This window comes from Astatotilapia calliptera, chromosome 11, assembly GCF_964374335.1.
Source record: "Astatotilapia calliptera chromosome 11, fAstCal68.1, whole genome shotgun sequence".
In the NCBI taxonomy this organism is placed as follows: Eukaryota; Metazoa; Chordata; class Actinopteri; order Cichliformes; family Cichlidae; genus Astatotilapia; species Astatotilapia calliptera.
In genome coordinates, this window is record NC_137432.1 from 37,916,555 (window position 1) to 37,932,325 (window position 15,771).

Genomic DNA, 15,771 nt, shown 5'->3' on the forward strand with positions numbered 1-15,771 from the left:
AGAGGTTAATAACAGATATGATTCAATGCAGAGAGGTCTGCTAATACACAGTGAGTGAAGAAGAAGTGCATCATGGGAATCCCCGGCACTTCCCCCCTAACTTAATGTTAAAAACGTTTTTGTGAAGTTGGACCCTTTACACACAAACAAGACACATCATCATCATCATCATAGTTTATTTATATAGCACTTTAAAAACACACAAGGCCGACCAAAGTGGTGAACAATAGAAACATAATAGATCCCATAAGAATAATAAATACGATAAAATAATAAACATAGCAAAAACAATAAAATACAAGCCAGTCAACCACTGAGTCAAAAGCCAGTGAATAAAAATGCGTTTTCAATCTGGATTTAAAAACCAGCACTGATGTCGATCGCCTAATGTGAAGAGGAAGATTATTCCAAAGCTTAGGACCCACGATAGAGAACGCTCGCTCTCCTCTCAGTTTCAGCCGTGATTTGGGGACTGAGAGCAACAGCTGCTCAGCTGACCGGAGCGAACGAGTGGGGACATAGGGCTTCAGCAAATCAGACAGATACGCAGGTGCCAGACCATTGAAAGATTTAAAAACCAATAAAAGAACTTTAAAATGAATCCTAAATTCAATTGGAAGCCAGTGCAGGGAGGCCAGGACCAGAGTAATGTGCTCAAATGTCCTTCTACCAGATAAAAACCGTGCCGCAGCATTTCTGGACTAGTTGCAGGCGTGTCAGAGTGCCCGGTCCAACCCCTGTTAAAAGGGAGTTACAATAATCCAAGCGTGAGGTTATAAAAGCGTGGATACCAGTCTCCAAGTCACGCCTTGAAAGAAAAGGTTTGACCTTCGACAGACGCCTGAGTTGATAGAATGACGATTTCACCACCGCATTCACGTGGCCATCAAAGGTAAGTGCAGAGTCGGTTTTTAACCCAAGATTGGTAATCGAGCTCTTCAGGTGAGGGGTCAGAGCAGCAAGGTCAACATCAGGGATATCAGAGGAACGATTCGGGCCGAACAGAATTGCTTCCGTTTTACGTTCGTTAAAATTTAAAAAGTTTAGAGCATCCATGACTTAACATCACTAAGGCAATCAAGCAGGAGTCTAATTGTGGAGCTATCAGAACGACTGAAAGGAAAATAAAGCTGGCAATCATCAGCATATAGATGAAATGAAACTTTGTGTTTACGAAAGATCGCACCCAGTGGCAGGAGATGAAAACAGTAATGGCCCAAGAATAGATCCCTGTGGGACACCCCACGGCAGAGGGGCCACAGAGGACGATGACGAGCCCAACTTAACACAGAAGCTCCTGTTTGACAGATATGATTTTATCCACAGGAGTGCCAAGCCAGAAATGCCCACACAAAGCTGTAATCGAGAGATCAGCAGGTCGTGATCCACTGTGTCGAATGCAGCAGTCATATCTGGTAGTATAAGCACTACGTGTTTACCACAGGCCGTCGTTACCAGGATATCGTTCATAACCTTTATGAGAGCTGTCTCTGTGCTATGAAACGGCCTAAAGTCGGACTGAAAAACTTCAAACATATGAGAGTTGTTTAGATAATCCATCAGCTGAGTGTGAACAACCTTTTCCAAGATCTTACTCAGAAAAGGAAGTTTAGAGATGGGTCTACAGTTTGACTGAACTGAAATATCTGAGCCTGGCTTCTTAAGTTAGGGGTGAATAACTGCATGCTTAAACTCGCTTGGTACTTGACCTGACAAGAGGCTGGTATTAATTAGGTTCAGAATATGTGGTCCAAAAGTAGGAAACACCTCTTTCAGAAAACGGGGATGAGCAACATCATTCGGAGAACCACACGGGTTAGCAGTTAACACAAGCTTCTCAAGTTCAGGTAGAACAATTGGTTGGAAAGCAATAAGCAAATTTAAACAGGGAACATCTCAGCCGGGTCAACAAAAGATAAAGTGGAGGGTCTCAAACCGGCAACCTTATCCACAAAGAAATTAAGAAACTTATCACACATAACCTCAGAAGACTGCAAAAGAACACGATCCTCTGCGTTCAGTACAGAATTTATGGTATTATACAAAACACGAGGGTTGTGTGAATTAACAGCAATAAGTTGTGAAAAATAGTTTTGAGTTTTTGGCGGTCTTTGCTGCCCTCTGGTAAGCTTTCCAGCTCGCCTTAAGAGCTTCCAGAGAGATGTAGAGCCTGTCCTTTTTCCATCGCCTTTCACATCTAATGGCTCGAGTAAAATCGGTTAGCCAAGGACTGGCCTTGGGTTTACACTGCCTGAGTCTTAGAGGTGCAACAACAGAGTCCAGATGAGAGAGTAATCCGTCTACGGAGGACGACTCAGAGGGACTGGACACAAGTTGTTCAAATCGCGTTGAAAAATGCTCAGCAGCATCTGAGCCGAAGGCTCGATAGCATCGCGTAGGTGCACGGACGTGGTGACAGCACTTCTTTACAGTGGGACACAGACACTCCCCTCCGACTGTCACTGTGAATATATAAAGAGTCACGTTCACTTCCCAGCACACCTGTTCACCCCGCCCCTGCGCCGCCCCGGGAGCTCGCTGCGTCACCCCTCCTCTGCAGCCGGCCAGAGACCACACCCACGCCACAGTTTTATTTTAGTACAGATGTGAAGATATTTGACACACCTAGAAAGAATGAGTGATTTTACAACAAAGCAGCAGAAAATGATCCAAAATGCTGAAGAAAGAAGAAATACTAAAGATGAGTTATCTGCAAACTCAGGACGAAAACATTTAAGATCAGCAGGATGAGAAAGGAGCGAGCGAGCAGGAACAGCTCGCATTATTGTTGCGTGACACCGGCTGCCGGTTATCGACGTTAAAGGTGAGGCTGCTCTCTGAGACAGGACATCACAGGTCTCAGGATTTGGGTGATGCATCCTCTGAGCTGCTAATGCAGCTGAGTGAATGAAGCCGTGAGTGCGACAGCTCATTAAAACTCTCAGCGTGTCGCCTCTCAGGTAGATGAATAGAAAGCGCTGCGATCCCTTTTCCTCTCTTTAATCCCGGATGGCTCTGCTAATTTGTGCGAAGAGGAGGTTTTTACACAGCTGCTGCTGTCTCTGCTGCTGCTGATCTTCAGTATAATGAGGAGGGAAGGACACACACACACATTTACACCCAGAAATAATCAGGCTCACAGTAACGTGTGCATATAAAAGCAGATGCAGATTTACCCACACTGATCTAATTTGCTCGCACACTTGACTCCAGATGTTTGCGACTCATCCCTTCAGCAAACACAGACACGTTTTTACCAAAGTCGAGTAGTTCTTCAAAGCTTCGACGAGTGTTTGGGCTCATTACTGCCGCAGGGCGAATCCTTCTCAGAGATCAAAACAGAGGGTGGAGGATGTCTCTGAAGGATGGTCAGATTTGAGTCTGTGTGGGTTTGATGTGGGGTTGTATCGTCTTCTGTTTCTGTCACTAATCCCTGAGATTCACCAGGAAATTCAGCTTTTCCACAGTCCTCCACTGGTAGACGTCCTCTGAGCCCACAGGAGGGTTTGTACCTGTTTCTGAGGATGTTCCTGATCTTCTGATGATGAAGGTGCTCATGGCCCAGACAGTAGAATGGCTCATTTGTTGCACAGGTTCTGCAGTCGTGTCTAACTGGGAGTAGGTCAATGAGTTAAACCTGCAGAAGACAACCACACGTGGTACTTTTAAAGAGCGGGGAGCTGGTCTGCTTGGACCTCCTTCGACTCCATCGCCCACTCTTTCACGACATTAACGCTCGGGAAATTTGGGCACAGCTGAGGTTCGGGTGGGCTGAGGATCTCATCTGTGCTTTGTGTGGATGATGATGTTCAATTTGCTCATGTTTAGACTCACGCTGGTGGTCTGCAGCTGAGTGTGAAGAACTCTGATGGTGAAGTGTGGGCATGAAGGCAGCGATGTAGATCTCACCAACGGCCTCGAGCTGTGGCTGGTGAACGAAAGAATGAGATGGTTCATACAAATGATGGAGGTGAGCTTCCTCTGAAGGGCGTCTGGGCTCAGCCGTAGACACGAGCTCAGACTCCCTGAAGAGCTGGTTGGATCAGGAGACCGAGGCCCATGGTTTGTCTTTCCTTTTTCAGGTTTAGCCTCTAAACTCACCTGATTTAGTTGCTGTTAATTGCATTCATCAGTTTTCAGCTGGAAGCTTGAGGCACAGATGTGAACCACAGCTACAGGTTGGTTTAGCTGGAGAAGCTGCTGAGGAGGAGTCAGTCTGACCTCTGACATGATCAGCATCAGCGATCTGCTTCGTTCTGACGGATGACGCAGAAACATAGTCAAACCTTTTTACATGTCAGAACGTTTCTAAATCCTCAAACTTCCCGAGTGTTTCCAGGATTACAGAGCTCCTGTGTAGAGCCTCTGAGCACGCACTGGGAAAACAGTGACTCATGAAACTCTAATTGGTCCTCACAAAGATGGATGTTCAGTGAAACTCCTGCATGAATATATGAAAAGATTAAACCAGCAGAGTGGAACTGGAACACGAGACTGTGTGTGTTTGTAAAGCCATGCAGCTCTTCCTCTCCGGCTCGCAGACTGCCAGCGCTCCTCTTCACCTCCTCCCATCTATTTTTCATGAACCCTGTCAAACTGTCCTGGATTCAGTCCGCCGTCTCTTCTCGTTTACTTCCCGTTCTGGTCACGGTGCTGCCAGCGCGAGCTGTCCGCTCACTCCGCTGGGAGGACTCGTCAGGTGGACGAAGCCTCCAGCTGGGCGTTTCTTTGAAGTGCGGTACAGTGAGGTTTAACTCGGGCTCGACACATCCTCATTTATTTCACATCCTAACAGCGACGCTCTGAATCTACATATTAATGACACGAGTGTCTGTTTCCATTGCATCACCGAGCCGCTGCTGCATTTGTTATATTTCGCTTTGAGTTTTACTCAAGTTTATTTTCACAGTTTCAATGAATGTGAATGATTTTTAAAAGCTGCACCAAACTAATATCTTTCTCTCTACATGCCTCCTCGTGGTTTCAGTCTCTGCTGCCCAGAGAGACGCGGTCGACTCGTTAGAAACCACAGTGTGCCGAAATAAACCAGAAACACAATCATGTGAATGCAGGAAATCCTATTTGATGTGGAGGCTTGGACAGACCTCCTCCTGCCATGCACCGCTCACACCTCAGCTCCGGGCTGAACCGCTTCTGTGTTTCGATTTGCCGAACAAGCTGTGACCTAAAAACAACAAGAACAAAAACACAGGTTCAGTCTGAAATGATCTCCTTCAGTTCAAGGCAAACATCCAATTAATGAGCGAGCAGAAGCTTTGTGGGTCACAGCCGTAAATAGCAGGACACGGAACAGTGATGAAGCTGGGATCCGGCCTTGGATCATTCGGATGGAATAACTGTTTCTGTGTTTGTGTCCACTCAGTGCACCGTATGGGACTGGGACTCAAACGGGAAACACGACTACATCGGTGAGTTCGAGGCTACGTTCAAAGAGATGAGAGGCGCCATCGATGGACGGCAGGTGAGGCTGTCCTCTAAAACCTGAGCCGACCGCGTGTGATTCATACTTCAACTCTGTCTTCTGAGAGCGTGTTTGAAGCGTGATGCGTTCACTGACTGTTGTAATTGCTGGGAAATGATTGTGATTCAGCTGTGTGTTCTTTGACTGTTTACAGGAAATCAAATTAAATATGTGTTTATGTGGATTTATAGGATATCAGTTTCATGTACATGACAAGCCCGACGTCCCGGGGCTAGCGATTCTTCCAGTCGGGCTACCAAAATCTATCTCTGCCCTGCCCGTCGGGCTATCGTAGGAAGGAAAAATATATGTCAATGCTTTTGCATTCTTTCAGAAATGTAGCTGGGTAATTATGTCATTGGCATCGGTGAGCCACTGTCAATATGTGACATATTGAAATCGCGTTTGAATTTGCGCTTGTTTTTTTGCTTTCACTTTGCAATCGTGCGAACTGTGTATAGAGAGCGACAGCACTGATCTGTGAGTGATGATAATTTGTGCACCAATTCCTCTGACATCATCTTATTAATCGTTAGCTTACTATGCAAACATGACAAGTGAAATCTCCCGCAGCTTAAACATGTGAGAGGTTGATCGCGCAGAGAATCGCTGAGCTTATGTGAGTCCGTGTGTAAAAGCAGCAGGATATATATTTTAGTTCTGCTGAGCCAAATAAGACAGGTCAGGGTGAAGAAGTGACAGCCAAAGAAAAGCTTACCACAAAACGGAAAAGTTATGACAAATCAGACTATAAGGCAAAAAGAAAGTGCAGCTTTATGGTTTCATGGACAAAAGAATTTCTGTGGCTGCAACATGACGAGCTATATAACCAGGGCTGCACATAAGTGGTCCGCAGGTGCGCATTCGCTGTCAAAATAAAAAACGCGCACAAGATAAGAAGTTGCAACGCGTGTTTGCATACATAAGATTTTCTGGAGGAGGGCAGACATTTGTTTAGAACTCTTAAAGATGTCGAAGAAGCTCCTTTAAGCAATTACTGTGATGTTCCTCCACCTCCAAAGAAATGTCAGAAGGAGTCCGAACCACAAAAGAAGAGCATATTCTTGGAAAAGTGGTTGCAGGAGGTGAGCTGGCTTCAAACAAATGATGAACGCACAGAGATGTGGTGCAGAATGTGCCGTGAAAATCCCACTCTAGCGGACAAAAACAGCTTTTTATATGGACGCAAACGCACGTTGCAACTTCTTATCTGGCGCGTCTTTTATTTTGACAGCGAATGCGCACATGCAGACCACTTATGTGCACCCGTGTAAATAACATAATGTTCTGCCGGGTGTGTTGTTGGTTTTCTCTCGATTTCTGAGTCGACAAGCGCCTTTGTTACTGGGACCAGTCATTTTAAGAAAAGCCCCCATTAGAACCCATGAGAAATGCAAGAAATGCATTATTGCTCAGTCTGCAATATCTTTCCCAGAACAAACACCAATTGCAAATAACATACTAAAAATAAACCTGAAAATCTGTTTAGAACAGCTACTATGTTGCAAAGAGTGAACTACCACTGGCACAATTTAGCAGTCTTTGCAAACTTCAAAAAGCAAACGGCCTCGATCTTGGTTCCACTTGTCTCTTACCCCTGACTTCAGTGGAAATTTCAATTTCAGGATCTGACACAGACGGATTCATGTCCTACACAGTTCTTACAAGTTCATAGAAGTTTCTGTTCAATTAGAACCAAGTATTTGAGTTGATGACTGTAATTTTTATACAATGTTGTAATTTTGTTTTTCAACAATTTTTTGATTAATGTTTTGTTTCCTTTACAATATTATACTTTAATGTATAATATTGTAAAGGAAACAAAACATCAATCAAAAAATTGCTCTCTTTTTTATTTGGGCTACTTAAATTTATTTTGGGCTACCAAAACTGAAGAGTCCCTGCCCGAAGGGCAACCAGGGATTTTGAAATTTTGCGAGCCCTGCACCTTTGTTAGCTTAGCATGAATCACATCCAGACCCCTCAAGTATCAGCCATCCTCACCATCAGTCACTGGAAAAATACAAATCCTGCCTAATGAGTCAGAGCTTAACTCCTGCTGGGAACCATCCAGTTCTTGGATTCTTGAAGATCTAACTTTGACATGAAACATGTACCCAAACATGTCTTCAGGCCACGGATACCCCGCGGTCATGTGAGCAGTATCCCTTGATTGCAGTGGCCTCTTCCAGAAGGATCATTGTTAAAGTTTGAGGAACTCGATGGGAATTTAAAGGCGATGGAGTTTGAATTCCTCAGATCTTGATCCAGTCTGTTGGATATGCTGGAAAAGCTTCCAAAACATAAACGGTGTACTGCACAGGAGAGCTTTAGAGCAGTCGATATCAGGCAGGTTATTTAAATGTTTGATGCCTGACGTGTAGCCTGATCGTGTCATATTGTACCAGAAACCTCTCATGTAGTTTTCCTCCTGCTGGAGCAGCTACAGTAGATGCAGTTAATATTTAATTTGCTCTGCCCAACGCTCCTGAAGGAGAAAGCTCCCTGTGAGGCAGGTATCTGTTCACCCTGTTTCTCCTTCAGCTATTCAATCAATTTAATGGCTCAGTGAGAGTCAGACTGAGCGACACCACGGCTCACACGCTGTGACACGCCATTACAGTTACAGGGTGAAACGAATTCACTCACAGACTCTCCGAGAGACAGCGAGGCAGCCCTGCAGGAGTCTTAGGTTTGCCAGTTTATAAGTGAATCACCGAATGTGTGAAAGCTGCGCTCTGGAATTCTCTGCATCGGCTGTTGTTTGTTTTAGGGTCGGAAAACCGGGCGGTGACAGTTTTAAGTCCGCCTAATTTCTTTCAAACTTTTCATATAAATTCCCCGTGTTCAGCTGGCATTCGTCTCCACATTTCAATAAGATTTCCAAGGAAATCTTTTGCAGCTGTGACACAAACCAGAGATTGCTCTAAAACAGAAAACACCGTTAATGTCTGTGTTATGATGGGGGTGCATCTTCCTTCAGCTGCTCCCTAATCCACAAGGGTCTTCCAGATGGATGCAACATTTATACATCGCATGCCATCCTGATTCTCTCAGGAGTTTTCCAACAATTTCTCTTACGAGGTTTCCATTCAAAGGAGAGACGATCAGAAGATGCCAGCAGCATGTGACGTATACCAACAGACACCTGATGTTTTCAGAGTCATCCTTCAGTCAGCGTCATGAGGTTGTCAGACAATCTCAGCTGGGTGGAGGTTCTGACGGAGCGCTCCATCATTCTGCCCCTTCTTCTGGATCTGCTGCTCCCACCCAGAGGGCGGGGCTTACGACACCAACTGTTTGCATCTATAATCCAGTTTTGAGTTCCCTCCCCAGACGTCTTAACGCCCACTCACATCCTGGGCCATCTGACCTCAGGAAATCACATGATAGGGATGGGGCCAGGTTTCACAATAAGCTCACCTGAAACTCTGGCTGATTGTGACCCACACCTGCTTTCACACCTGGGCTCATGTGATTAGGCAGAGGATCAATAGGAGGTCCACGACACTCCCACAGGACTTAAATCTGGGACTCTCCACCAGCTGCTCTTAGAACTGAAGAAGCTTCTCGGATGAAACGTCTTCAAGAAACTTAAAGAAGTCCTGACGCTTTTCTTTCCGAGCTCAGGCCACACCAGCACAGCTCCTCCTTCATGCTCCATGGTGGCAACCGGACGTGCAGATACTCCAGTTTAGAAACCGGACTGACAAACAGAGTAGCCTTATTATTACAGATGAAACAGGAGGAATGAGAAACAGCCTGGGGAGTGGTGACCTATAATGATGACCTCTCTTGAGCTAAACACATTTGAACTCGGCAGGTTGAAGCACAAAAGACCTGATCTCCGTTAGGTCCTGCACCTCCGGGTTTCCAGAAAAGCACCAATTAGCAGCGAGACCACCCTTTAAAATGCTCCTCGGGGGCTAAAGTGCCTCCGAGGTTATTTAGGCAGAGGGTGTGAAGTGATTACCCCGAGAGCTAATGAAGACGCAGCTGTCAGAGAGCAGAGCTGCTGCAGAAAGGAGACGACCGCTAATTAAGGCGCTCTCCGACTGTCCGTTAATGCCGTTCTGCTTACAGACGCTGCGGCTGTGAGTTTTCTCTGGAAATTCCCTGAAGATGACAACACACGGCTGAAAGGCCAGGAACAATCAGCTGCCGAGGAATCCTCAGCTGTCTCATTATTGATTACAAAGAGCCCAACATCTTCACTGGAAGGCTGTTGAGCGGCCGTATGACAAAACCACATCCCAGTTTTCATAAACCCAGCCAGCTCGGTGAGCTGTGTCTAATATTCTGTCTGTAGTCTTTGGATGACATCACATAAGGATATGACCACAGACCGCACGGGCAGAAAACACGAACGTGTTCACTGTGACCTCATCGGCTGGTTTGGATGTTAGGACATCTTATTGAAATGTGGAGACGAACACAGCTGAACACAGCGAAGTTATATGGAAAGATTGAAAGAAAGGACTTAAAACTGTCGCCGCCCGGTTTTCCGACCCTAAAACAAACAACAGCCGATGCAGAGAAAACCTCTAAGATGTTTGCCTCTCCAAGAGACGCCTGTGAGTGTCTGAGGAAAGCACACACAATAAATACAGAGGTAACGAGGGAATACGTAACAGCAGGCAAACACAGCTGAACCTAATCTGACACACGAGACAGGAAGGAAACACGGGACTGTCAAAGTAAAACAGGGAATACACAGAAAGCAGGATAACGAGATGTAACACGGAGCACAGGCGAGGCACATTAAGACATTTAAACAGAACTCAGATCACAGGAACTGCAGTTCTATTGTTTTTATTGTTGGAGTCTATTTTCAGCCCTGGAGGTTATGCAGCGCACCAAGAAGGAAAACTCCTGACTGCTGTTTGAGTCGTTGCAATGGGCGTGCATTTTATCTTCAGCGTGAAACCTTTTCTTCACGCTGCTGGAAGCCAGCACAGGAGGAGAGCTTGTTCGCCTCCCACAGACACAAAGAGCCGTGCTGTCAGTCCCACTCTCGCTCTCTCCATTCTTCTCCTTTTAAATAAAATGTCTTTATCGGCCTCCTTCCTCAGCTGGCAGCTTCCTCCTGACCGGCGACACGGAAACAAGAAGCCCCCCCGGGCTGAAGTCTCCGGGGAGCTCCCCGTTCTTCCGTCCGTCCTCCATCCCAACACAAATAGAGTCACCCGGTCTCGGCGGGTCTGAGTGAGGGAGTCGGGGCGAATCCTCGGCGGTCTTGTTTGTGCAGCTGAAGGATTGTGTCCCGCTGCAGCTGCCTGTGGTTCATGCTTCTGTCTGACAGCACTCTGGATTTAAACGGCACCTCTCCAGGAAGCTGCTTTCACCTGAGTGCAGGGACGAATCTTACAAAGACAAATGTGTTTGTGGTGTTTCTGCTGAGGCTGGATTACACACAGCGCTCAGAGGCACGTCTGTAATAATTTCATCTGCTCGATTTGCTTCGTCCACTGGAGTCAAATACAGCCCGGGGACGTCGACCCTGGTACCTAACCTGATACAGCATCACTGATCTGTGAGCTCACAGGCGCCATAAACACGGGAAACAAGAACAAACTCTCTGAGAATAATGGATCAGAGGAACTGCTGAACTGCAACCAGCAGCAAAGTTCTTTATTATTGTTACAGACGCTGCCTTTAATAACAGTTTGGTTCGTGTATATAATCTCAAAGAATAGTGACTCTCATTGTTATTCCTTGAAGTCCTTTATTTATCTGACAGACAAAAATAATCATTTTACGACACTCAAAATGGTCAAATATTCACATATTATGTCTAATATTGTATTATAATATTCTAATAATATTATTCTAATAATATTATTAGAATATTATTAGAATAATATTATTAGAATATTATAATAATATTATTAGAATATTATTAGAATAATATTATTAGAATATTATAATAATATTATTCTAATAATATTATTAGAATATTATTAGAATAATATTATTAGAATAATATTATTCTAATAATATTATTCTAATAATATTATTCTAATAATATTATTAGAATATTATTAGAATAATATTATTCTAATAATATTATTCTAATAATATTATTAGAATATTATTAGAATAATATTATTAGAATAATATTATTCTAATAATATTATTCTAATAATATTATTCTAATAATATTATTAGAATATTATTAGAATAATATTATTCTAATAATATTATTCTAATAATATTATTAGAATATTATTAGAATAATATTATTAGAATATTCTAATAATATTATAATATTATGTCTAAAAAAATCATTTTTAGTTATTTTCTCTGAGGTTATTTTCTCAGGATATCAGAGCTGAGGTCGGTGCCGGCTTCCTTACTGAGCATCACTGGCCGAGTTACAAAACAAAGTCCTCTACATATGACCAAATATGACGAGTCGCTCGATATTACTTCCTGAAGCAAACGAGTTCAAATGTTTTGTTATGTCTAAGGTAAAACTCACGGGTCGGTCTGGTTAGTGTGACTACCACGTTCGCTGAGGATGTTCATTTTTTGTGGAAATGCTTCATTTTACAAGCTGACCCACAAATGATGAGCTCATTTTGAGAAAGGTGTGGACAGTGTGGGTTTGCTGGTCTTGTCACTGATGATGTCAGAGGCTCTGCTCTGACATCACAGCGGTGCTCTGTGCCGTCCTGATGACCTTCTGCAGACGCTGGTGTGAAGTTGGAGGGGTGCGCATCAGCAGAGTCTCTGTTAGCGTTCCTCCCTCCCTAACTCCCCGCCCTCGGCAGGCTCGCCTGCGCTGCCTGTGTCAGCTGACCTTGTGGTCTTTGAGTGTGCTCACCCAGTGGCCTCATTGCCACCCGAGCACAGTCACGCACCCTCTCCACCCCTGCTTATCGATCAGGGGCTGAGTACGCCATCTCCACTCTGTTTCACGCCCACATGTGGTGACACGCTGCCCTCTCACGCTGTTTTTCAGTGGATTTCGCCTCCATGTCGGCCCAGATCACATCTCCTTTAAACGAGCGAAAATCACTGAGATGAGATCTCGCTCTTAAAATGTTGGCTGAGAGCAGAATGAACAGAGTCACAGTCAGCCAATTAAATCACGGAGAAGCCGCTGTGTCCACAGACCTTCAGCTCAGAGGCTTCAGACGTCACTTCCTCTGTTAGCGTTGAGCCTGCACGACAAACTGCCTCCATGCCCTGATCCTCACACATCCCCACAGAGAGTTTAAAGATTTATTTGCATTTAGCAGAGATTGTTTGTGTGTCAGCGGCAGCAGCAGCGGCAGCGATGCTGAGCTCAAACAACACACCATAACTCTGGGAGAAAAACAGGAAGGCGACGGTGCCGCTGTCGCTTTCGTGTCTCCTGATTGGACAAACAGACTTCCTGCTATGGAAAAAAACAGCACCACCTACAGGATGAAATTAGATTGCTGCAGGCCTCTGTTATGAAGTCACCTGAGCAGGTGATCGGGGGCGGCGGCTGCAGGCTGCAGGCTGTTAGCTTCCCATTAGCAGGCTGCCATCATCCCCACAGCTCAGACAGACAGTCTCAGACACACTGATTTACCTGAGGAGGAGCAATTATCAGGGTCACCTGGAAGAAGCAGCTGCTGTTAATGTGAGGTCACTTTTAAACCTGTCAGCGAACGATTTATTGATCGCACACGCTTCACTTAGAAAGAGCTTCTGTAGGAATCATTCCACAGGTCTGTGATCAGGTCTGTGATCAGGTCTGGCTGTGATCAGGTCTGTGATCAGGTCTGCCTGTGATCAGGTCTGGCTGTGATCAGGTCTGCCGGTGATCAGGTCTGGCTGTGATCAGGTCTGGCTGTGATCAGGTCTGCCTGTGATCAGGTCTGGCTGTGATCAGGTCTGCCGGTGATCAGGTCTGGCTGTGATCAGGTCTGGCTGTGATCAGGTCTGGCTGTGATCAGGTCTGTGATCAGGTCTGCCTGTGATCAGGTCTGGCTGTGATCAGGTCTGTGATCATGTCTGTGATCAGGTCTGTGATCAGGTCTGGCTGTGATCAGGTCTGGCTGTGATCAGGTCTGCCTGTGATCAGGTCTGGCTGTGATCAGGTCTGTGATCAGGTCTGGCTGTGATCAGGTCTGTGATCAGGTCTGGCTGTGATCAGGTCTGGCTGTGATCAGGTCTGGCTGTGATCAGGTCTGTGATCAGGTCTGTGATCAGGTCTGGCTGTGATCAGGTCTGGCTGTGATCAGGTCTGTGATCAGGTCTGTGATCAGGTCTGGCTGTGATCAGGTCTGTGATCAGGTCTGTGATCAGGTCTGTGATCAGGTCTGTGATCAGGTCTGTGATCAGGTCTGGCTGTGATCAGGTCTGTGATCAGGTCTGGCTGTGATCAGGTCTCCCTGTGATCAGGTCTGTGATCAGGTCTGCCTGTGATCAGGTCTGTGATCAGGTCTGGCTGTGATCAGGTCTCCCTGTGATCAGGTCTGTGATCAGGTCTGGCTGTGATCAGGTCTGTGATCAGGTCTGGCTGTGATAGTATATCAGACAGAGGAGAGGAAAATAACGTTCAGCTTTCCCTCTTTCAGGTGCAGTGGCCGTGCATAAATCCCAAATACAAAGTGAAGAAGAAGAACTACAAGAACTCTGGGATCGTTATTCTGAACCAGTGCAAGGTGACTGACGTCTGCATGTTTTTTTTGCTCCATAATTTATGTTTTTCAACCATTTAAGGCTTAAAAACGCCTCGTTTTCTTTTCCTCGCTGCCCGTCTCGTTTTTCTTGGCAGTTGATGTTGGCTTCTGCCTGACGCACTGTTAGAAGAACCAGTTATGTAGCGCTGAACAGCCTGACTTACCTGACGTTTCCTGCCAGACAATGCTGAATGGTGTTCAGATGGAGCGAGGGGAGTCTGGGGAGATCCCGCCGCTCAGTGAAAGCCGGATAACATTTAGCCCGATGCCACTCGACACGTGAAGAGTTCCTACTTCAAAATGACTTCAGAGCCGTTTGAAAAGACAGACGCAGATTGAGGCGTAGCACAACACAGGGACAAATTACTGAGCTGCTCTAAAGCTGCGAGGTAATTTACACTCGATCCATGGAAGAGGAAATGAAACTGAAACTCTTGTATCAGCAGATATTTAAGGATAGTCCAGCTGCAGACTGATGGAGTGAGAGTGGATCTGTCACTGTGTCCAGGGCCATGCTCAGAGAGCCAGGCAGACTCCAGCAAATGCTTCAGCGCTGCTTCAATTTACGTGTAAATTGAAGGTGTTACCAGGTGTTTTCTTCTGCATGACAAGGTTAATGGATGAGGCTCCTCCTCCATCTGTCATAACAGGCGTAACCACATAATTTCACCGTAATAATAACAATGCTAAAATAACCCAATTTAAATTTTGCACAACTGTGAGGTCATCCCTTTTCACGGATCTCAAATTCGTGCAGAAATATGGAGCTGAGTGCGTGTTCAGAGTCCTCACCGGCGATTAAAGCGGTTTCACGTCAGCACTTCACACAGTTTGTCTGACTGTAGAGTGAAAATCCTGTCTTTAGACGCCACCTTCTCCACTTTGTCCTCTTCAGTTTTGCCACACTGAAAACAACAGACAGCTCTCCTCAGAGTTTCATATTCCAGATGATAGTTTCTGCTGGTTATCCAGGTCTGGACACCGGATGCACTAGTCTATGTAGAGATGCCCAGTTCTTCTTCTCCCTGGTCTCCTCTTCCTCCAGCTCGTCCAGGGGAATATTAAGACATTTCCAAGCCAACAGAAAGGTGTAATCTTTCCAGTGCTTCGTGTCTACCTCCTCCCAGTGGGGCATGCCTGGAACTTGGATGTGGAGGAGTATTGACTGTAGTCTGAGGCTCATCAGCCCCCTGCCACAGGTCCAGGTCTCAACGCCTTGGTCACTGCAAGAGCCGCACTCAGGTTATACTCTTATGGCCTGCGTGACTCTCAAAGTCGCCCAGCAGGATGATGGATTCCAACTTTCCAGCGAGCCCTCAGGTACTCTGGATAACAGGCAATACTCCCGATCCTCACGAGGCAGGGAAGCAGACCTCTCATCCACCGGGGGGGTCACAGCATGCGGCAGCTGAACTGGCAGGACCTCCCACGACGGGCACCTCCAGAGTCTGCCTCTCTCCAGGAAACTGGTTCCACAGCCCAAACCGTGACTTGGGCGGGTCGCTGTTCTGACCTCAAGCTCGGATTCTTCCCTATCAGCGTGGTGATCAGTTTCAGTCGACCTTTGACCTCTGCCAGTGATCCCCCAGACGAGTTTGGGGGCTGTTTTATGTTATTGCTTCAAAACGG

The 15,771-nt window shown here is 45.8% G+C and overlaps 1 protein-coding gene across 2 annotated transcripts in view; it reads left to right on the forward strand.

Annotated features, from left to right (window-relative positions):
* Positions 1-15,771, forward strand: part of cpne4a (copine IVa) — a 99,087-nt gene that overhangs the window by 61,694 nt on the left and 21,622 nt on the right. For both annotated transcript variants that reach the window (XM_080308601.1, XM_026183902.2), the window contains exons 8-9: positions 5,384-5,482; positions 14,038-14,124. In XM_080308601.1, the coding sequence (XP_080164727.1) occupies positions 5,384-5,482; positions 14,038-14,124 (186 nt within the window). The remainder of the gene's footprint in view (positions 1-5,383; positions 5,483-14,037; positions 14,125-15,771) is intronic.